The 25107-nt window shown below is 42.4% G+C and overlaps 1 protein-coding gene across 2 annotated transcripts; it reads right to left on the reverse strand.

The window, feature by feature from the left end:
- Positions 1 to 1123: 1123 nt before the first annotated feature.
- CALCB (calcitonin related polypeptide beta) lies at positions 1124 to 23425 on the reverse strand. Of its 2 annotated transcripts, none has more exons than XM_073603963.1 (5): positions 9803 to 10084; positions 8793 to 8884; positions 8537 to 8668; positions 2987 to 3171; positions 1124 to 1425 (listed from the first exon to the last, which is right to left on the reverse strand). In XM_073603963.1, exons 2-4 carry the CDS (start codon positions 8879 to 8881, stop codon positions 3012 to 3014), a joined length of 381 nt encoding a protein of 126 aa, XP_073460064.1. In that variant the 5' UTR covers positions 8882 to 8884; positions 9803 to 10084; the 3' UTR covers positions 1124 to 1425; positions 2987 to 3011. The 2 variants fall into 2 exon arrangements, with proteins under 2 accessions (XP_073460064.1, XP_073460063.1); XM_073603962.1 differs by lacking the exons at positions 1124 to 1425; positions 2987 to 3171 and adding exons at positions 5156 to 5529; positions 23371 to 23425.
- Between the last annotated feature and the right edge of the window lie 1682 nt (positions 23426 to 25107).

Raw genomic sequence — 25107 nt, forward strand, 5'->3', positions numbered from 1 at the left:
ATATGGGGTGCTGTGTGTACAATATGGGGGGCTGTGTGTACAATATGGGGTGCTGTGTGTACAATATGGGGGGCTGTGTGTACAATATGGGGTGCTGTGTGTGTACAATATGGGGTGCTGTGTGTACAATATGGGGGGCTGTGTGTACAATATGGGGGGCTGTGTGTACAATATGGGGTGCTGTGTGTACAATATGGGGTGCTGTGTGTACAATATGGGGGGGCTGTGTGTACAATATGGGGGAGCTGTGTGTACAATATGGGGGAGCTGTGTGTACAATATGGAGTGCTGTGTGTACAATATGGGGTGCTGTGTGTACAATATGGGGAGCTGTGTGTACAATATGGGGGGGCTGTGTGTACAATATGGGGTGCTGTGTGTACAATATGGGGTGCTGTGTGTACAATATGGGGTGCTGTGTGTACAATATGGAGTGCTGTGTGTACAATATGGGGGGCTGTGTGTACAATATGGGGTGCTGTGTGTACAATATGGAGTGTTGTGTATACAATATGGGGAGCTGTGTGTACAATATGGGGGTGCTGTGTGTACAATATGGAGTGCTGTGTGTACATTAATGAGGAAATAAATGAACTTCAATGATTTTAGCAAATGGCTGCAATATAACAAAGAGTGAAAAATTGAAGGGGGTCTGAATACTTTCCGCTCCCACTGTATATATATCTATAATATATATAGATATATAAAATAAAAATGAAATATAATATAGTTAGGTTTAGGTTAGGTTTTTTAGTGACGCTTTACTTTTCCTTGAAAATTTTTCCTTTACCTGTAATTGATGTGATTTTTTATTTACAATGTCAAATATAATAAAAGCAATTAACTATAGGCGAAAGCAAAGAAAAGCCGTGAAAAATCAGGGTGTATCTAAAATACTTTTTTTAATCTTGCTGAAATTCACAATAGATACAATGTTAAATTTTAATGTTTTTTTTTTTTTTTGTTTGTTTGTTTTTTTTTTTTTTCTATAACATACTGTACAATCATTTCAGTCCAACAGTTTTACATCAAGGCACGGCACACCAAACTGCAGCTCATCATCACCCCCCCCCCCCCCCCCAATACCTGAGGCGTCCCTCTTACATTGCACCCCAAGAACTGCAAAGTCGCTATGACAAGCTCCACGAGTCACGCGGTGCGAGGAATATAAAGAATCAGGGGATGCCGTCACATTTTATTTTGAAATATAATATAAAAAGAATAGATCTTTTTATTGTAATAAATACCTCTTTTTTACAATAAATAAAAACAGAAGTGCATTAGCAATGTTAAATTAAAAAATAATACGTTAATCATTTAAAATAAATAAATAAACATGAGTTGTTCTTGTAAGATGCAAAAGGTTTAAATTTGGCCTTCTTGATGTGTCTGGAAGAAAGTTGACGTTGTCATTTTCATGGCAATCTGGAAAAGAAATTTAAAAATGACTCATTTATACAGCTTTAAATATATATGTTCAGATTCATTTGTGAACTATTTTCTTCTATTAAAATATAAAAGAACGGTCATTTCATAGTCCATTTATCTAAGTCATTGTATGTGTCATTTTTTTTCTATAGCCTATAAATTGTCTGTGGTGTAAGAGTCCTGCCCCTTTTTATAGGTTACAAATTGATTAATTAAATCTCTCAGTCGACTCTCCTACATGCTCCTCCATTAATCTCCACACAGCTGCTGTGAAGGCTTATATTATTTCTATATATTATTATATGTTATTATTGTTATTATTAATAATATTAATATTTTCTTTTCAAAACAATTTCCTACATGCTCCTCCATTCCTAAACCTCCTAAAAAAAAAACAACAACCTTATATTTTTATTATATGGTATTATTATTATTTAATAGTAATACTTCCATTTCAAATTGATTACTTAAATCTGTCAGTGGCCCCTGCTACATGCTCCTCCATTCATATCCACACAGCTGCTGTGATGGCTTTCTAACCCTCCACAAAAAAAATAAAAAAAATAATACAAGCATTTAGTAATAATTATTACTATTATTATTATTATTAATATTAATAATAACAATAATAATAATAATATTTTTCTTTTCAAAATAATCTTTTATTAGCCTGGGCTCCTTTTAAGAGTAGTAGAAGCAATGGGATCCTTATTACTCGCCCCCAAAAGCTGGATGTGCTCAAAGAGTAAAGTGCTGCGTACATTGACGGCACTATATAAGTACCTGAAATAAATAAAAATAAATAAATAAAAAGGAATCCATTTCAATGTTGCCAGCTCATTGTTCAGCCTCACAGATGATGACTTTTTGGGTCAATTTAATTCATTTTTTTTTTTTTTAAGTGAAAAGTTAATTATTCTACAGTTTCCCACACTACATGTTCACCAAAATATTAATATTATATTGTTGATAATTATTATTTGCATTAATGTTAATGAGTAATACATTATTAATTAATAATAATAATATCATTATACCAAATCTTTCATCCTTTAAATAAAATAAAAAAACTGAATACTGAAACTATTCCAGTCCTCGGTGATGCTCTTCTTTTCCCTCTGTCCCCCTGTGATGGAAATGCAGCACTTAGATCTGCTGGATGCGTTACGCGGCTGTCGCTGTGCTGAACTGCATCTGGCGAACCCGAATCGTTTTTTTCCCATCTGGGATTTACAGCCATCTCCGGGGGGATTCAGACTCCATGAGGGGTAATCTGCTAATTGCAACACTTTATTCTTAAGTGCTGGATTTCCACCGAAGGACAGACAACTGCTACAAAATAAATAAATAACTATAATTGTTACATTGTTTTTTTTTTTTTTTAAAGAAAAATGTTGCTGTTGTTTTTAGGGATGATAGATAAAGATTGATGCTATTTCCAGAGATCACTTGAGAACAGAGAAGTGAAGTTCTCAAAGGAGCTACCAAGGACCCAAAAAAAAAAAGGTTTCTGAGGTGGAGAGAGAGAGAGGGGCGCCGCAGGCCGCCAAACAATTACCATATTCCTGATGTCATTGCTAAGTTTAGACGTGAACGCTTCGTCTTCGCCTGCCAAAAGCCTTGGAGCCGACGTTGGTGGGTACAAAATTGTTCTTTGCCATTCCTCCTGACCTGCTGAGAAAGTCGGCCAGGCGGTGGGTGACGCAAGTGGCTGTGTTGCACGCTCGTTTCTGGGTTGTCACGCTGTAGGTGCAAAACAATAATTACAAGCGAGGACTAACATTAACATGCAATGACTATCAAATACCTGATATAACAAAAATGACACTGAGTAGTAATGATAATAATTATTATTATTACTATTATTAGTAGAAGTAGTAGTATTATATTATTGATAATATAGATCTGTATCTATCTATCTCCATCTATATAGATAGATAGATAGATAGATAGATAGATAGATAGATAGATAGATAGATAGATAGATAGATAGATAGATAGATTATATATTTTATATATATATTATATCTATATCTATCTATCTATCTATCTATCTATCTATCTATCTATCTATCTATCTATCTATCTATCTATCTATCTATCTATCTATCTATCTATCTATCTATATATAGATCTATCTCTCTCTATATATATATAGATATAGATATATATAGCAAAGTTCTGAGGGTGAGGTGCACATCGGTCATAAGTGCAAAGCAATCAGGCCTTCCCAAGGGCCCTTATATAGTGCACAAAAATCTTTTAATAAAGAATTAAAAACTAGAAGTTACATCAAAGTTACATAGTATGCAAAGTTGCATACTATGTAACTTTGATGTAACTTTTGGTTTTTAATTCCTTATTAAAAGATTATTATGCAGAAATCCCATTATATATATATATATATATATATATATATATATATATATATATATTATACAAGAATAATATTATTATTATTATATATAATATTATTATTATTATTATTATTAATAATAATAATAATAATTATTATTATTATTATTATAATACAATAGAAATAATAATATAATCTTCACCTTCCAAAACTAACCTCCCTAAAACACATTTAGAAACTTTTTATATTTGACTTTTTGTACATAACTCCTTGCAAGAAAAATATGCAATATTAAAATACTGTTTCACAAATAATGATAATGCAGGGCCCTCTGATTCCTACTGTATTAAAGTGTATTGTATTTGTACTGTCTACCCTTAAGTTGTAAAGCGCTACGTAAACTGTCGTTCCTATATAAATCCTGCATAATAATAATAATAGTAATAATAATAATACTAATGTGGGGAGGATTTACTGAAACAGGAGCAATTAGAATCCAGTGCGGCTGCGTATGGCAGCCAATCAGCTTCTAACTTCAGCTTGTTCAGTTAAGCTTTGACAATAAAACCTGGAAGCTGATTGGTTGCTATGCAGAGCTGCACCAGATTTTGCACCCTCCAGTTTTAGTAAATCAACCCCCATGAACTCTATTCATAATAGATATATATAATAGTCTCAGCTATTGCATCTTGGTTATGTCTAAAAAAGAAAAAAAGAAAAAAAAAAAAGACATAATTATGTAATACATAAATACAAAAATACATAATTTGGAAGTCATTTTGTGGCCCCTAATTTACTTAAACTGTTTCCATCTCGTAAATAAAATATAACCTTTTATTAGACAAAAAATGATAATAAAAAATACACAAATCTAAAATCTTTCCTAACAAAATTTAAATGCCTTAAATAAATATCAATTAAATTAAATTAAAATGTAATTAAATAAATGTATTCTCTCTCTCTCTCTCTCTCTCTAAAGTGCCGGAATTTAAAACAAAAAGGTTTTTCTTACCTGGAACGGTCACATGCAAAGTCACATGCAAGTCAGCATTTCTAGCAATGAAGTAACTCATGCAGATATTAGCGGGGGAAATCATCTAATGCAGTTATACGGCAGACTGATGTCGGTAACAAAACAAGAGTAAATTAATAGGGACTCCTTTCCACGACCTTAATTAAAACGACAATACTTAACCTCGTAGAAAAATAGGTTTATTAATTAAGTGCATGGCCAGGATAGAAGATGACTTTATTGTACATTGTAGAAGCAATGATGGAAAAAAGGGACAAATAGCTTTTTTTTTTTTTTTTTTTTTTTTTCTATGTGATATTTTTGGTAAAATAAATCATTTGGTAACACAGTGTGCTCGTGTTTTGGGGGGGGGGGGGATAAGGGGTGCTACTTGTTGTGTCTATCTTGGGAGGAGGAGGGGGGGATGGATTGGGGGGTCTTGGGCATTTCAGATCCAGCTGGGGTACCCTGCCCATTTGCTATAAGTCACTTGTCTACACATGAGCCCCGCATGCATCGTGCCACCGAAGACTCCTAGTTATTAATATCAAGCTGGTCGCCATAATAGTGTTCATTGTCCATGGCCCCCAGGGCACTCCTCTTCTTGCCGGGGGTCCCGGCGCCCACGTTGGTGCGAGGGTAAGAGTTAAATCTGTGCAAATCCTGAGACAGTTTCATCAGCGCGCACGTGCTGAGGCCCGAGCAACGTTTGGACACGGGCCGGTTATCCAAGCTGCAAGGGGAGAACAGAAGAGAAGAACATGCCAAGAACCAAAAACAGACCAAAACTAAAAAAAAAAAAACAAATAATAAAAAAAAAATAAGATTGTCAGACACATGCGCCCCCTTCATGCAACTTGCACCCCAACATTCTCAGACCATGCCAGGCCCATACTCTTTGCCCTGTTAGTGTGTCATGCTGCTCATTGTGAGTGGTGCCCATGCCTTGGCTGGCAGCAGCGGGGGGGGGGGGGTGCGGTCCCGGCTGCTGGCATGCTGCTCTGGCTTCGTCATGCGGTAGTGCTGGCTGCAGACGGGGGAGGGGTATTTTAATGCAGGGCATGCATCCATTGATCAGTGCGCTCAGAGAATGAAGTCACCGCTCAGTGTAAACGCCCAGCTCTTATTAATGGTCTTACTGCAGACACACCAGCCATCATGCAAAACACAGTGTAGGACCCCCACAAGAACATCCCCCCGTCCTTATCCCTACCCATCCCCCCCAATCCCCAGGCCTTCCCCTGGGATAAAAAAAAACCTACCTCACCCTTATATCATCCCATCTGTCCTTCTCCCAGGGGTGGTGGGAGGTGGGGGGGGGGGTCACTTGCTCCCTTTCTAAAACACAATGAGACCCCCTGATACACACCTGAGGCAGTGAACGAGTTCATGGATCGGAGGGAAGTTGCAGAACAATTGTCAGACAGACAGTAGTATGTACCAAGTGCATTAAGTGCAGCAACCAATCAGAATGGATGATTTACTGATCTGATGTCGGTCCATTATGGTGCCGGGGGGAAGCTGTGCTGTGCCGGGCAGAACTGCACATCACTGGTACTGTCTGCACTAATATACTGAATAATCCAGGGAGGGGAGCGGCCACTGGGGGGCGCTGTGATGAGCTGAGTACTACACAGCCCACCCAAGGAGGTGAACACTGAGGAGAGGAGGATGAGAGTACTGAGGAGAGGAGGATGAGAGTACTGAGGACATGAGAGTACTGAGGAGAGGAGGATGAGAGTACTGAGGAGAGGAGGATGGGAGTACTGAGGAGAGGAGAATTGGAGTACCAAGGAGAGGAGGATGGGAGTATTGAGGAGAGGAGGATGAGAGTACTGAGGAGAGGAGAATGAGAGTATTGAGGAGAGGAGAATGAGAGTACTGAAGAGAGGAGGATGAGAGTATTGAGGAGAGGAGGATGAGAGTACTGAGGAGAGGAGGATGAGAATATTGGGGGGAGGAGGATGAGAGTACTGAGGACAGGAGGATGGGAGTACTGAGGAGAGGAGGATGAGAGTACTGAGGAGAGGAGGGTGAGAGTGTTGAGGAGAGGAGAATGGGAGTATTGAGGAGAGGAGAATGGGAGTATTAATGACAGGAGAATGAGGAGAGGAGAGGAGATTGAGAGGATTGAGGAGAGGAGAATGAGAGTACTGAGGAGAAGAGAATGAGAGTATTGAGGAGAGGAGAATGAGGAGAGGAGAGGAGATTGAGAGGATTGAGGAGAGGAGAATGGGAGAACTGAGGACAGGAGGATGAGATTACTGAGGAGAGGGGAATGGGAGTATTAATGACAGGATAATGGGAGTACTGAGGAGAGGAGAATAAGAGTACTGAGGAGAGGAGAATAAGAGTACTGAGGAGAGGAGAATAAGAGTACTGAGGAGAGGAGAATGAGAGTATTGAGGAGAGGAGAATGAGAGTATTGAGGAGAGGAGAATGAGAGTATTGAGGAGAGGAGGATGAGAGTACTTTGGAATGGAGGATGAGAGTATTGAGGAGATGAGAATGGCAGTATTGAGGAGAGGAGAATCAGAGTATTGAGGAGAGGAGAATTGGCGTACCGAAGAGAGGAGGATGGGAGTATTGAGGGGAGGAGAATGAAAGTACTGAGGAGAGGAGGATGAGAGTATTGAGGAGAGGAGGATGAGAGTATTGAGGAGAGGAGGATGAGAGTATTGAGGAGAGGAGGATGAGAGTATTGAGGAGAGAAAAATTGGAGTACTGAGGAGAGGAGAATGAAAGTATTGAGGAGAGGAGGATGAGAGTACTGAGGAGAGGAGAATGAAAGTATTGAGGAGAGGAGGATGAGAGTACTGAGGAGAGGAGGATAGGAGTATAGAGGATGTACACAGAAGAGACAGACACAGACATATTCTAAGTTCCAATGAAGTATATCAATGTACTCTGCACTGTACAGACTCACCCAGAATAAATCCTATATGATTCAGCAGTATAGTGTCCATAGTACGGGGGAGATGATATATGAGAAATCCAATTTTACAGACTCATGAAATGTGTACATAAGGTTCAATAATATACTCTGCACTGTACAGGCTCACCCTATATACCTATATATATATATATATATATATATATATATATATATATATATATATTGTGCACTTTACACTCACTCTATCTATATATTTGGGTTCGGTTTTGTACTCTGCACTGTACAGACTCATCCAATCTATATATAGGGGTAATATAATGTACTCTGTACTGTATAGACTCACCCTATATACATAAAAATATATTGTCTCTGCACTGTACACTCTCTCTCTCCCTATATTTGGCTTCTATATTGTACTCTGCACTGTACACTCACTCTATCTATATATTTGGGTTCAGTATTGTACTCTGCACTGTACAGACTCACCTAATCTATATATAGGGGTAATATAATGTACTCTGTACTGTAAAGACTCACCCTATAAGTATATATATACATTGTACTCTGCACTGTACACTCACTCTATCTATATATTTGGGTTCCATAATGTACTCTGCACTGTACAGATTCACCTAATCTATATATAGGGGTAATATAATGTACTCTGTACTGTATAGACTCACCCTATATACGTATAAATATAATGTACTCTGCACTGTACACTCACTCTTTCTATATAATGTACTCTGCACTGTATAGACTCACCTAGAATAAATCCTGTATGTTTCAGCAGTAAAGTGTCCATTAGAGAAAATTAAATTCTTCCCCCGCAGGGTTCACTTACTTGTTCCCGTCGCCCCCCTGCTCCATTTCCTCCGCTGTCATCTGTACGAATTCTTTGACCAAAGCGTTGAGTAACCGCCGTGCCTCGTAGTCGCTGAGGGTGACCCGGTCCGTTAAGGAGTCCAAGCCCGGTCTTCATGGGGGGGGGGGGGAGAGAAGAGAGCGAATGTCAGAGGAAGAGGGGGTCGAGTGCCCCCCGCCGCAGATACCCGACATCCCTCAGACTGCGCCATCCCAGGCGGACGCCACCCTCTTACCTGACTGGCGCTGCTTGCGTGCAGGACATCTGGCTGACCACCAAGCCCAGGACTGCGATGAGGGAGGAGACCTTCAGGAGAACCATCATGTCCTGTCCAGGAAGATTTAAAGGGAAAGTTTTGGCCGTCAGCCAGCAATGCCATCATCATTAACCCCCCCCCCCCCCCCCCCCCTGGAACTCTCCGCCATAATCTCCTGAAAGCTTTCCAGCGAACTGCCACACGTTACACTCGCAAGTCGCCGTCTCCGGCTCTCGCAGCCCTCACACCACCTTATTAGAAAATCTTATTAGAGGCTGGAGCGCTGTGTTCCACCCAATGAAAATTGCGATGCATTGAAACCTTTTTTTTATAATCGTTACATATTGAGGCTGGTGGGGGGGATTTAACCTGTAGCTGTCAGGCTTTCAACACGCTGGGGGTTGTAGTTCTGCGGCAGCCTGAACGCTACAGGTGGCGAAATTTGTAGTTCACACGATCGTTGTAAAATCTGGAAAATGAGGGACATTTATCTAACGCGGTAAAAGGATTTCTCCTGACATTTCTTTCCTCCAATCAACATAAGTTTAATCTTATAGAAGGATAAAGCCTGCCGCCATACTGGGAGTTATTGTTCCCCACCATCCCGGGAGACTTCTAAATCAACCTCGGCAGGCAATGACAATCCCTTGCCCGTGTTACATACTGAAGCCGCCAAAATACATTTAACCCTATGGCTCCTGGGCATGCTGGGAGTTGTAGTTCCTCAGGAGCCCAAGAGCCAAGGGAACAGAACCGTAGGGCCACAAGGTCCAGCAGGTGAGACTTCTAGCTCCGAATTTATTCTGCGAATACGGACGGTTCCTTTAATCAGTTTTATCACCTGTTACAGGACATTGCTCAAGCAGCTAATGCAACCTAAAAAAAAAATGACGGCCGCCGCCAAAGATGAGAGTGAGCCATCTCCGTACAGAAGGTGGGAGAGCAGCAAGAGTCATAGAAAGGGTTCGGAGAACTGGAAATCCACTTACCTGGCCAGTGATTGTAAGTTGTCGCTTTCCTAGTGGGAGAGACTCTCTTAGAGCAGTTACGATTTTCACTCTCAATGCTCTCCAATGAGAAGAAGGGCGATCTTATATACCTGCCGACTGCATGAGAGTGTGTGGGCGTCCTGTGACCGCCTGCCAGCCAATGGGGGCCATCCCAGCCCAACGCCGGCCAATCCCCAGCAGGGTCCGGACCCCCTCGGACGACCAATGACGTCATCACAGTCACTGAGAATTCCATTCACAAAACCTGCCAGTCATCGCTCCCTTATAGAAGCATTTGCATTGATGTCATTGAAGGAAAAAAAAAAAAAAAAAAAAAACGTTAATGAAAAGTAAAGGGGAAGAGTCTCCAGTCATTAATAATTTATCCTCTGCTTACACCGCGCCCCCCCCCCCCCCCCCCCCGCTTCCCAAAATATGACTCGATGATGTTGTGGGAGACAAAAAAAAAAACTCAATGGACGGCCTTTATTAAAAGCGACATCTACTGCAGAACGTACTGCATTGCAGACTCCATCGCCAGATCATCAGCGATTTATCGCAACGCTGACTAATCTGAGTGCATCCCGGTGTGGGGGTGGGGAAGGGGCAACAAGGCCAACCATCTACAAAAGTTTTATGGTGGTCAAAATATCAGTGATCAACCACCTATACTGGTCTACACACCAACCAACACCATGATATACATCTATGTACCTCACTATACCTATATACTAGTCTGTATACCTCACTATACCTATATACCAGTCTATATACCTAACTATACCTATGTACCAGTCTGTATACCTCACTATACCTATGTACCAGTCTGTATACCTCAATATACCTATATACCAGTCTATATACCTCACTATACCTATATACCAGTCTATAAACCCCACTATACCTATGTACCAGTCTATATACCCCACTATACCTATGTAACAGTCTATATATCCCACTATACCTATATACCAGTCTATATGCCTCACTATACCTATATACCAGTCTGTATATCTCACTATACCTATATACCAGTCTATATACCTCACTATACCTATTTACCAGTCTATATACCTCACTATACCTATATACCAGTCTATATACCTCTCTGTACCTATATACCAGTCTATATACCTCACTATACCTATGTACCAGTCTATATACCTCACTATACCTATGTACCAGTCTATATACCTCACTATACCTATGTACCAGTCTATATACCCCACTATACCTATGTACCAGTCTATATACCCCACTATACCTATGTACCAGTCTATGTACCTCACTATACCTATGTACCAGTCTATATACCCCACTATACCTATATACCAGTCTATATACCCCACTATACCTATATACCAATCTATATACCTCACTATACCTATATACCAGGCTGTATACCTCACTATACCTATATACCAGTCTATATACCTTACTATACCTATATACCAGTCTATATACCTCACTATACCTATATACCAGTCTATACACCTCACTGCACCTATATAAAAGTATATATACCTCACTGTACCTATGTACCAGTCTCTATACCTCACTGTACCTATATACCAGTCTATATACCTCACTGTCCTTATACACTTATATCTAGTCTATACACCTCTATATATATATCTATACACCACACTGTACATATGTATATCAGTCTACACACTTCACTACACCTCAGTGCCAATCTATATACCTCACTGTATCTATATATCAGTATTTACACCTCTATGCCAATCTACAGTGCCTTCATACCCCTTAAAATTCCCCACATTTTTCATGTTACAACCAAAAACCTAAATGTATTTTATTGGGATTTTATGTGATAGACCAACACAAAGTGTCACATAATTGTGAAGTGGAAGGAAAATGATAAATGATACAAATAAATATGTGAAAAGTGTGGGGGAGGGGCATTTGTATGGCGCCCCCCGGAGTCAATACTTTGTAGAACCCCCTTTCTCTACAAGTCTTTTTGGGGATGTCTCTACCAGCTTTGCACATCTAGAGAGGACATTTCTGCCCATTCTTCTTTGTAAAATATCTCAAGCTCTGTCAGATTGGATGGAGAGCGTCTGTGAACAGCAATTTTCAAGTCTTGTCACAGATTCTCAATGTGATTTAGGTCTGGACTGTGACTGGGCCATTCTAACACATGAATATGCTTTGATGTAAACCATTCCGTTGTAGCTCTGGCTGGATGTTTCGGGTCGTTGTCCTGCTGGAAGGTGAACCTCCGCCCCAGTCTCAAGTCTTTTGTAGACTCTAACAGGTTTTCTTCTAAGATTGTCCTGTATTTGTCTCCATCCATCTTCCCATCAACTCTGACCAGCTTCCCTGTCCCTGCTGAAGAAAACCATCCCCACAACATGATGCTGCCACCACCATGTTTCACAGTGGGGATGGTGTGTTCAGGGTGATGTGCAGTGTTAGTTTTCCCCACACATAGCGTTTTGCTTTTAGGACAAAAAGTTGAATTTTGGTCTCCTCTGACCAGATCACCTTCTTCCACATGTTTGCTGTGTCCTCCACATGGCTTCTCACAAACTACAAACAGGACTTCTTATGACTTTCTTTCACCAATGTCTTTCTTCTTGTCACTCTTCCATAAAGGGCAGATTTGTGGAGAACACGACTAATAGTTGTCCTGTGGACAGATTCTCCCACCTGAGCTGTGGATCTCTGCAGCTCCTCCAGAGTTACCATGGACCTCTTGGCTCTTCTCTGATGAATGCTCTCCTTGCCCGGCCGGTCAGTTTAGGTGGACGGCCATGTCTTGGTAGGTTTGCAGTTGTGCCATACTCTTTCCATTTTCTGATGATGGATTGAACAGAGCTCCGTGAGATGTTCAAAGCTTGGGAGATTTTTTTTATAACCTAACCCTGCTTTATACTTCTCCACAACTTTATCCCTGACCTGTCTGGTGTGTTCCTTGGCCTTCATGATGCTGTTTGTTCACTAAGGTTCTCCAACAAATCTCTGAGGGCTTCACAGAGCAGCTGTATTTATACTGAGACTTCTGAAGGCAATTGGTTCCACTAGATTTTAGTTAGGGGTATCAGAGTAAAGCGTGCTGAATACAAATGCCAACCCCCCCCCCACACACACACACACACACACACACTTTTCACATATTTATTTGTATCATTTATAATTTTCCTTCCACTTCACAATTATGTGACACTTTGTGTTGGTCTATCACATAAAATCCCAATAAAACATATTCACGTTTTTGGTTTTAACATGACAAAATGTGGGAAATGTCAATGGGGTATGAATACTTTTTCAAGGCACTGTATATACTTCGCTGTACCTATATACCAGAATGTATAACTCTATGCCAGTCTATATATGTCATTGTACCATTTTGCCTGTCTACACACCTCATTGTATCAATATAACAATCTATACACCTCTATACCAATCTATATACTTTGTTTTACTTATATACCAATCTATACAACTCACTAAACCTACATACTGGGCTATACACCCTTATACTAATCTATACACTTCACTTTACCTATATATGAGACTAAACACCTCTATTCCAATCTATGCACCTTACTGTACCTATATACCAGTCTATACATCTTACTACACCTATATACTGGTCTTTTCACCCCACCATACCTATATATCAGTCTATACCCCCAAAGGTACCTATATACTAGTCTACCTTATCATACCTCTATCAAGGTCTATATACCTCTGTATTCGTCTATCTATCTCATCGTACCTCTATACAGGTCTCTGGACTTCACTAAACTTCCATACCAGGCCATCTTACTCCACCTATATACCAGTCTATGTGTAATATCTCTATACAGCTCCTCACTATTAATCATATTACAACCCTACAGAAATAATTATTTATTATAATACTTAAAATATTGGGGGCAGATACAAGAAAAACAGAAACAGGTACTGGAGGGACAGAAGAAGATATTTGAATATTAGTGTAGAAGTATAATAGTGGGGGGGGGGGCACTGAACAGTGTGTGGGAGGAAAAGAGGGGTCATAGCTGTGGATATTTACAATATATTATTGACAGTGGGGTACAGGGGTGGTGAATGGGGTATAATGATGAAAAGAAACAGTCAGGGGTAAATTATTACGGAAAGGTACGTTGGAGGGTGTGTAATGTGAGAGAGGGACAATGGAGGGTGTATAATGGTAAATAGGGACAGTGGAGGGTGTAAAGTTCAAAAGTGGGGACAGTGGTGGGAGTGTAATAAGGGGAAAGGAGACTTTGGAAGGAAAGTATAGGGGTGATAGGGGAGGAGAGGGTTGGTATAGGGGGGATGGGGGAGGAGAGGGTTGGTATAGGGGTGATAGGGGAGGAGAGGGTTGGTATAGGGGTGATAGGGGAGAGGGTTGGTATAGGGGTGATAGTGGGGGAAAGGGTTAGTATAGGGGTGATAGGGGAGAGGGTTAGTATAGGGGTGATAGTGGGGGAGAGGGTTAGTATAGGGTGATAGTGGGGGAGAAGGTTAGTATAGGGGTGATAGGGGAGGAGAGGGTTAGTATAGGGGTGATAGTGGGGGAGAGGGTTAGTATAGGGGTGATAGGGGAGGAGAGGGTTAGTATAGGGGTGATAGTGGGGGAGAGGGTTAGTATAGGGCTGATAGTGGGGGAGAAGGTTAGTATAGGGGTGATAGGGGAGGAGAGGGTTAGTATAGGGGTGATAGTGGGGGAGAGGTTTAGTATAGGGGTGATAGGGGAGAAGAGGGTTTGTATAGGGGTGATAGTGGGGGAGAGGGTTAGTATAGGGGTGATAGGGGAGAAGAGGGCTAGTATAGGGGTGATAGTGGGGGAGAGGGTTAGTATAGGGGTGATAGGGGAGGAGAGGGTTAGTATAGGGGTGATAGTGGGGGAGAGGGTTAGTATAGGGGTGATAGTGGGGGAAAGGGTTAGTATAGGGGTGGAGAGGGTTAGTATAGGGGTGATAGTGGGGGAGAGGTTTAGTATAGGGGTGATTGGGGAGAAGAGGGTTTGTATAGGGGTGATAGTGGGGGAGAGGGTTAGTATAGGGGTGATAGGGGAGAAGAGGGCTAGTATAGGGGTGATAGTGGGGGAGAGGGTTAGTATAGGGGTGATAGGGGAGGAGAGGGTTAGAATAGGGGTGATAGTGGGGGACCGGGTTAGTATAGGGGTGATAGGGGAAGAGAGGGTTGGTAGAGGGGTGATAGTGGAGGAGAGGGTGAGTATAGAGGTGATAGGGGAGGAGAGGGTTAGTATAGGAGTGATAGTGGGGGAGAGGGTTGGTATATGGATGATAGTGGGGGAGAGGGTTAGTATAGGGGTGATAGGGGAGAAGAGGGCTAGTATAGGGGTGATAGGGTAGGAGAGGGTTAGTATAGGCGTGATAGTGGGGGAGAGGGTTAGTATAGGGGTGATAGTGGGGGAGAGGGTTAGTATAGGGGTGATAGGGGAGGAGAGGGTAAGTATAGGGGTGATAGTGGGGGGCAGAGGTTTAGTATAGGGGTGATAGTGGAGAAGAGATTTTGTATAGGGGTGATAGTGGGGGAAACTGTTAGTATAGGGGTGATAGGGGGGAAGAGGCTTAGTATAGGTGTGATAGGGGAGGAGAGGGTTAGTATAGGGGTGATAGTGGGGGAGAGGGTTGGTATAGGGGTGATAGAGGAGGAGAGGGTTAGTATAAGGGTGATAGTGGAGGAGAGGGTGAGTAGAGGGGTGATAGTGGAGGAGAGGGTGAGTATAGGGGTGACAGTGGGGAGAGGGTTAATATAGGGGTGATAGTGGGGGAGAGGGTTAGTATAGGGGTGATAGTGGAGAAGAGGGTTAGTATAGGGGTGATAGTGGAGGAGAGGGTTGGTATAGGGGTGATAGTGGGGGAGAGGGTTAGTATAGGGGTGATAGTGGAGGACAGAGTTAGTATAGGGGTGATAGTGGGGGAGAGGGTTAGTATAGGGGTGATAGAGGGGGAGAGGGTTGGTTTAGGGGAGATAGTGGGGGAGACTGTTAGTGTAGGGGTGATAGTTGAGGAGAGGGTTACTATAGGGGTGATAGTGGGGGAGAGTGTTAGTATAGGGGTGATATTGGGAGAAAGTGTTGGTATAGGGGTGATAGTGGAGGAGAGGGTTAGTATAGGGTGATAGTGGGGTAGACTGTTAGTATAGGGGTGAGACTGGAGGAGAGGGTTAGTATAGGGGTGATAGTGGAGGAGAGTGTTGGTATAGGGGTAATGGAAGGCAAACGGGATGGAATGAGGGTGATGGGAGGAGACATGGATGGTCTGGGGGTGATGGAATGAGACAGGGATGGTATAGGGGTGATGAAAGGAGACATGGAAGGTATAGGGGTGATGAAAGGAGACATGTATAGTATGGGAGTGATGGAAGGAGACAGGGATGGTATAGGGGTGATGGAAGGAGACTTGGGTGGTATAGGGGTGATGGAAGGAGACAGGGATGGAATGGGGGTGATAGAAGGAGACAGGGATGGTATTGGGGTGATGGAAGGAGACATGGATGGTATAGGGGTGATGGAAGACAGGGATGGTATAGGGGTGATGGAAGGAAACAGGGATGTCTGGGGGTGATAGAAGGAGACTGGGATGGTATAGGGGTGATAGAAGGAGACATGGATGGTATGGGGGTGATAGAAGGAGACATGGATGGTATAGGAGTGATGGAAGAGACAGGGATGGTATAGGGGTGATGGGAGGAGACAGGGACGGTATAGGGGTGATGGAAGAAGACAGGGAAAGTATAGGGGTGATGAAAGGAGACATGGATAGTATGGGGGTGATGGGAGGAGACAGGGATGGTATAGGGGTGATGGAAGGAGACATGGATGGTATGGGGGTGATAGAAGGATACAGGGATGGTATAGGGGTTATAGAAGGATACAGGGATGGTATAGGGGTGATAGGAGACAGGGAAGGTATAGGGGTGATGAAAGGAGACATGGATGGAATGGGGGTGATGGAAGGAGACGGGGATGGTATAGGGGTGATAGAAGGAGACAGGGAAGGTATAGGGGTGATGAAAGGAGACATGGATGGTATAGGGGTGATGGAAGGAGACATGGATGGTATAGGGGTGATAGAAGGAGACAGGGAAGGTATAGGGGTGATGAAAGGAGACATGGATGGTATAGGGGTGATGGAAGGAGACATGGATGGTATAGGGGTGATGGAAGGAGACGGGGATGGTATAGGGGTGATAGAAGGAGACAGGGATGGTATAGGGGTGATAGAAGGAGACATGGATGGTATAGGGGTGATGGAAGGAGACGGGGATGGTATAGGGGTGATAGAAGGAGACAGGGATGGTATAGGGGTGATAGAAGGAGACATGGATGGTATAGGGGTGATAGAAGGAGACAGGGAAGGTATAGGGGTGATGAAAGGAGACATGGATGGTATAGGGGTGATGGAAGGAGACATGGATGGTATAGGGGTGATAGAAGGAGACATGGATGGTATAGGGGTGATGGAAGGAGACGGGGATGGTATAGGGGTGATAGAAGGAGACAGGGATGGTATAGGGGTGATAGAAGGAGACATGGATGGTATAGGGGTGATAGAAGGAGACAGGGAAGGTATAGGGGTGATGAAAGGAGACATGGATGGTATAGGGGTGATGGAAGGAGACATGGATGGTATAGGGGTGATAGAAGGAGACATGGATGGTATAGGGGTGATGGAAGGAGACGGGGATGGTATAGGGGTGATAGAAGGAGACAGGGATGGTATAGGGGTGATAGAAGGAGATATGGATGGTATAGGGATGATGGAAGGAGACAGGGATGGAATGGGGGTGATAGAAGGAGAGAGGGATGGTATAGGGGTGATAGAAGGAGACATGGATGGTATAGGGGTGATGGAAGGAGACGGGGATGGTATAGGGGTGATAGAAGGAGACATGGATGGTCTGGGGGTGATAGAAGGAGACAGGGATGGAATGGGGGTGATAGAAGGAGAGAGGGATGGTATAGGGGTGATAGAAGGAGACAGGGATGGAATGGGGGTGATAGAAGGAGAGAGGGATGGTATAGGGGTGATAGAAGGAGACATGGATGGTATAGGGGTGATAGAAGGAGACATGGATGGTATAGGGGTGATGGAAGGAGACGGGGATGGTATAGGGGTGATAGAAGGAGACATGGATGGTATAGGGGTGATGGAAGGAGACATGGATGGTATAGGGGTGATGGAAGGAGACATGGATGGTATAGGGGTGATAGAAGGAGACATGGATGGTATAGGGGTGATGGAAGGAGACATGGATGGTATAGGGGTGATAGATGGAGACATGGATGGTATACGGGTAATAGAAGGAGACATGGATGGTATAGGGGTGATGGAAGGAGACATGGATGGTATGGGGGTGATAGAAGGAGAGAGGGATGGTATAGGGGTGATAGAAGGAGACATGGATGGTATGGGGGTGATAGAAGGAGAGAGGGATGGTATGGGGGTGATAGAAGGAGACGTGGATGGTATGGGGGTGATAGAAGGAGATATGGATGATATAGGGGTGATGGAAGGATACAGGGATGGTATAGGGGTGATAGAAGGAGACATGGATGATATAGGGGTGATAGAAGGAGACATGGATGGTCTGGGGGTGATAGAAGGAGACAAGGAGGGAATGGGGGTGATAGAAGGAGACAGGGATGGAATGGGGGTGATAGAAGGAGAGAGGGATGGTATAGGGGTGATAGCAGAGGGGTAGATGGGGGGGGGGGTAGAGTATAGTTGAAGTGAGTAGAAGTGGGATCCGGAGGGTGATGAGGTTGTCAGTAAATAAATCAGTAAATATTTGAAGAAGAGGCGGGTAGACAGCGATGACATAGGGAGGATTAGGAAATGGGTCCATTCTGCAATCACTGCGGCTCATTAAAGTATATAAATGAATTGGATTTCCCGGGGTGGGTGTCTGGCAGGTGTACCTCTTGTGCTGTGTACAGAGATATATTGGAGTGTTTGTCTCCCCGTCCGCCACTAATGGACAAACAGCGTCCATCGGCGGAGGAGGGGAGCACTCAGGTGAGGATGAGGAGTCGCTCACATGATTTATAACTGATAATTACCATCAGTCGTTCCTTCCACCCCGGACACTTGGGAGCCCCTCAGGACGCTGACGGGGCCCGGGGCCAGGCGGGGTGTTTGCTCACCTGCCTTCTCTCTGTCCTCCCAGGACAATACATTATAATGATATCATTGTACAGAGCAGAGCCGCCATTAACCCCCGGAGAGCCGGAGTACTGGGGATATGGGGCTACTCGGCCAATAGGGAAAAGTGAGCTGATGTCTGTCTGTTAACCACTTGACCTCTGGAAGATTTACCCCCCCCTCTTCATGACCAGGCCACTTTTACAGCACTGCGTTACTTTAACCGACAATTGCGCGGTCGTGCGACTCTGTAGCCAAATAAAATGTATGTCCTTTTTTTCCCACAAATAGAACTTGCTTTTGGTGGCATTTGATCACTTCTGTGTTTTTTTTTTATTTGTAGCGCTTTAAACAAAAAACTATTTTGGAAAAAAAAAAAAAAAATGTTACTTTCTGCTATAAAACCTTTCAAGCAAAAAATTTATATAATCAAATTTCTTCATTAATTTAGAGCAATGTGTATTCTGCTACATATTTTTGGTTAAAAAAAAAAAAAATCCCAATAATTGTATATTGATTGGTTTGCGCAAAAGTTATAGCGCCGTCTACAACGTAACTATGGGATATATACCGGAATGTTTATTTACTTATTATTTATTCTAGTAATGGCAGAAATCAGCGACTTATAGCGGGACTGCGACATTGCAGTGGACAGATCTGACACTAAGGAGTTGATTTACTAAAGGAAAATAGACTGTGAACTTTTGCAAGTGCAGTTGCTCCAGAGCTTAGTAAATGAGGGGGAGCTTTGATGACTTCCATCATCCAATCACGTGCAAGCAAAAATGTTGTTTTTAAAAAAAAAAAAATCCTGAATGTGATTGGGTATTCTTTGTAAAGTGCCCTGATTACAGGAAAGCCCCACCAGTGCCTATCAGTGCCACCAATCAGTGCCTATAAGTGATGCCAGTCAGTGCAGCCTTTCGATGCCCATCAGTACCCCCCATCAGTACAGCCCATCAGTGCTGCCCATCAGTACAGCCCATCAGTACTGCCCATTAGTGCCCATTAGCGCCGCCCACCAGTGCTGCCTTTCAGTGCCCACCAGTGCTGCCTTTCAGTGCCTTCTATCAGTGCCCACCAGTGCTGCCTTCCAGTGCCTTCTATCAGTGCCCACCAGTGCTGCCTATCAGTGCCCACCAGTGCTGCCTTTCAGTGCCGTCTATCAGTGCCCACCAGTGCTACCTATCAGTGCCCACCAGTGCTGCCTATCAGTGCCCACCAGTGCAGCCTTTCAGTGCCCATCAGTACCAGCCATCAGTGCTGCCCATCCGTATAGCCCATCAGTGCTGCCCATCAGTGCCCATTAGCGCGCCCATCGGTGCCATCTATTAGTGCCCACCAGTGCTGCCTTTCAGTGCCGTCTATCATTGCCCATCCGTGCTGCCTATCAGTGCCATCTATCAGTGCCCACCAGTGCTGCCTATCAGTGCCATCTATCAGTTCCCTCCAGTGCTGCCTTTCAGTGCCATCTATCAGTGCCCACCAGTGCTACCTATAAGTGCCCACCAGTGCAGCCTTTCAGTGCCCATCAGTACCAGCCATCAGTGCTGCCCATCAGTACAGCCCACCAGTGCTGCCTTTCAGTGCCATCTATCAGTGCCCACCAGTGCTGCCTATCAGTGCCCACCAGTGCAGCCTTTCAGTGCCCATCAGTACCAGCCATCAGTGCTGCCCATCGGTACAGCCCATCAGTGCTGCCCATCAGTATAGCCCATCAGTGCTGCCCATCAGTGCCCATTAGCGCCGCCCATCAGTGCCATCTAATAGTGCCCACCAGTGCTGCCTTTCAGTGCCGTCTATCAGTGCCCATCCATGCTGCCTATCAGTGCCATCTATCAGTGCCCACCAGTGCTGCCTTTCAGTGCCGTCTATCAGTGCCCACCAGTGCTGCCTATCAGTGCCCACCAGTGCTGCCTATCAGTGCCCATCGGTACCAGCCATCAGTGCTGCCCATCAGTATAGCCCATCAGTGCTGCCCATCAATGCCCATTAGTGCCGCCCATCAGTGCCATCTATTAGTGCCCACCAGTGCTGCCCTTCAGTGCCGTCTATCAGTGCCCACCAGTGTCGCCTATCAGTGCTCATCAGTGTCGCCTATCAGTGCTCATCAGTGTCGCCTATCAGTGCTCATCAGTGCCACATATCAGTGCCTCCTCATCAGTGCCACCTAATCAGTGCCCATCATTGCAGCCTCATCAGTGCCCATCAGTGAAAGAGAAAAAAGACTTATTTACAAAATTTACTGACAGAAACTTAAATGTATTTATTTTTTTTAATTTTCGGTCTTCATTCTTTTTATAAAAAATAAAAATCCCAGCAGTGATTAAATACCCCCAAAATAAATCTCTATTTGTGTGAAGAAAAAGAAATGTCATATGGGTGCAGCGTTGTATGACCGCGCAATTGTCATTCAAAGTGCGACAGCGCTGACATTTGAGAATTGGCCTGGGCAGGAAGGGGGTGAAAGTGCCCGGTATTGAGGTGGTTAATGCAAAGAGATGAAACTGATGCGTATATTTGATAACTTTTATTAAATCTGCTTCTGGCACCTCGCTGGCCCCTCCCACCACCAGCCATGATCTGCCTGCATTGCATACGGAAGCACAGAGACCTGGTGATGACATCGCTGAATCTTAAATAAGGTTTTATTCCATAGAGAAGCGCAGAGACCAAATTGAGACCACGGAAGGCAGAATAAGCCGATAACTTCATATTTAGGGGTGGTTTTAATGTAAGGACGAAGCATTGGGGATAACAACAGGGGATTATTATTAAAGTTTAGAGTCGGGGGTATGGGAAAGGTCAAGGGTAACTTGTTTTGTCAATCCATTTTTGGGGGATGGGTTGGAAAATTCACAAATTTTGTTGTAAATTTCCTTACCATTGAAATCTCCGGAAACCCAAATTTATATGGCCAATTTAATAGCAAAAAAAAAATAACATGCAATTAATAAAATATTAATAAAAATGAATAACATGCAATATTAAAGTGTCGATGTTCTCTGGGGGATGATTGGCTGGAAGGTTTGTAGAGCTTCAATGGATGGAATATCTCTTCTACATCCCAGGACTGAGCGCCACCTAGTGGACACTTGCAGCTTAGTCCAGACTTGCTCCAGTCACAGCTCTGATCTCATTCATGATAATAAATAGGAACAATGTGTCTCCTTGGGCACAGCCGATGTCTCATCCAATATCATTTTATAATGTTCACTCATATCAGGACATCAATGAAGAGCTGCGTATTCCTGATTGGATAAACTGAGGAAGTCTTAACTGATACACTCCTTTAGATTGTAAGCTCCATGAGCCGGGCCCTCCTGTCCCTTCTGTATTGGACTGTATTGTAATTGTGCTGTCCCCCCTCTACAGTGTAAAGCGCTACGCACACTGCTGGCGCTATATAAATCCTGTATTATAATAATAATAATAATAATAATAATAATAATAATAATATAATATATAATTCCTGTATAATAATAATATAATATAATATATAATTCCTGTTTAATAATAATAATATAATATATAAATCCTGTATAATAATAATAATAATAATAATAATAATAATATAATATATAAATCCTTTATAATAATAATAATAATATATAATATATAATTCCTGTTTAATAATAATAATAATAATATAATATATAAATCATGTATAATAATAATAATAATAATAATAATAATAATAATAATAATAATATAATATAATATATAATTCCTGTAAAATAATAATAATATAATATATAATTCCTGTATAATAATAATAATATAATATATAAATCCTGTATAATAATAATATAATATAATATATAATTCCTGTATAATAATAATAATATAATATATAAATCCTGTATAATAATAATAATAATAATAATAATAATAATAATAATAATAATAATAATAATAATATAATATATAAATCATGTATAATAATAATAATAATAATATATAATATATAATTCCTGTTTAATAATAATAATATAATATATAAATCGTGTATAATAATAATAATAATATAATATATAATTCCTGTAAAATAATAATAATATAATATATAATTCCTGTATAATAATAATAATATAATATATAAATCCTGTAAAATAATAATATAATATAATATATAATTCCTGTATAATAATAATATAATATATAAATCCTGTATAATAATAATAATAATAATATTAATAATATACACGACAGCCATTGTCACCGCTACGCTACGAACTTCACCCTCCGTCATCCTGAAGCGTCCTGTTTTCTACCACAGAAGAGCCATCCAATCACCTGACAGAGTCGTATCTAATACAGGATCTGTAAATTGAAGTACACTGAATAGATAGCTAGCCAATGAGAAATGTAGATTTGTGTGAGGGAGGGGGGGGGGTTGGGATATCTGTATACCTGTATACAGGAAGATGCAGGATGGCCCTCGACATCTGGACAGTTCAGAGACATGCTGGTTCCTTAAACCTGCAACACACAGACAGATTTTTTTATTAACAGATTAAGCAGCAAGTATTTCCCAACTAATAGCACCATATCTTTTCCCTTCTAACTGTTTATAATAGTTTTTTTTTTTAATTCAGATTTTATTTATTTAAATTTATAAAAATACAAACAGAGCGTGCAAAACATATCATCGTTACATAGTAGGTGAGGTTGAAAAAAGACACAAGTCCATCAAGTCCAACCTATGGCTGATGTTGAGGACAGGTCTAGAAGAAATAACTTAAAAGTAAGGGGGATCCCTGAATCAATTGCACAAGAGGATCTGTCCTCCTATGTCACTGATATGTTTAAGGAAATGCTCCCTGAAGCATCTGCTCTGGATGTTACATAGTTACATAGAAGTATTGCACAGGACATCACAAATACAACACCTAAACAAAGAAAGGAAAAAAAAAATTTTCTCTTAAACCCTTAAGAAGATAAAATATACATGTAGACGACAAACTGGCCTGTTCCGATATAGGGGGCATAAACTTAAGCCATTGTCACCAAATAGCATCAAACTTCTTCATTGAATTTTGTGTTTTTCAAAAGAAATAAGCCTATTAAGGTCTAAAAATCCAATCTGATAGAGTAGGAGGGTGTGGAGAGGTCCACTTAAGAGCAATATGTCTGCAGGCCACAAACAGAGCACGTAGAATATTACTAAACATAGAGGGAGTATAAAAATGTGAGTGGTTCGACAGAGATATTTACATCAAGAAGCCCATTAATTGTACCAACCACCCAGTGGCGGCTGGTGGGTTTTTCGTTTGGTGGGGGGGCGGCAAACAAGCACTTCCCCCACCTCTGGGTGGCGCTACACTGACAGCACCCCCCCCCCCCCCCCCCCCCGGGCGGCCGGCTGTCAGGCACCTACCCGATCTAGGGCTGGTGAGCTGTGGTGTTCTCTTCTTTTCTCCTGGGGTGCGGGCAGTGGCTCCGGTGTCCACTCCTCCCACGGCTTCCTCCGCCGCGTGTCACCTCTCTGTTGTTCCTAAGCTCTAGGCTTCCAATAGGAAATAAGTTAAAAGGGTGGGGCTCTGCGCCCGAGCCCACCCTTTTTTTGAAGTCTTTTAGAGCCTCTGGCTCTAATCAGGTGCATAGTCCATAGTCCGGCGCCCTGATATGTACACCCCCCCCTGCGATCGGTGAGCCGGAGAACGAATTGGTCACCGCCAGAAGTTAGGCATAGAGATTTCCGGTGACCAGATCTCTGGTGACCATCTCTATGACCCTCGGAGGCCCGGGCGCGACGTTATGACGTCACGTCCGGGCCGGCGGAAGTAAACAATGCCGGGGACACGTCTGGAAAGGCTGAGAGAGTTTTTTTTTTTTGATCTCGGCTTTTCCAGCCTGGAGGAGAGATGAAGGGTCTTATAGACCCCACATCTCTCCATAAAGAGGACCTGTCACGCACCATTCCTATTACAAGGGATGTTTACATTCCTTGTAATAGGAATAAAAGTGATCAAAATTTTTTTTTAAAGAGAAAGTGTAAAAATAAAAGTAAAATAAAGAATAAAAAAAAAGATTTAAAGCGCCCCCGTCCCCACGGGCTCACATACAGAAGTGAATGCATACGTAAGTCGCGCCCACATATGTAAACGGCGTTCAAATCACACATGTGAGGTATCGCCATGTGCGTTA

The sequence above is a fragment of the Aquarana catesbeiana genome, linkage group LG11 (assembly GCF_042186555.1).
Source record: "Aquarana catesbeiana isolate 2022-GZ linkage group LG11, ASM4218655v1, whole genome shotgun sequence".
In the NCBI taxonomy this organism is placed as follows: Eukaryota; Metazoa; Chordata; class Amphibia; order Anura; family Ranidae; genus Aquarana; species Aquarana catesbeiana.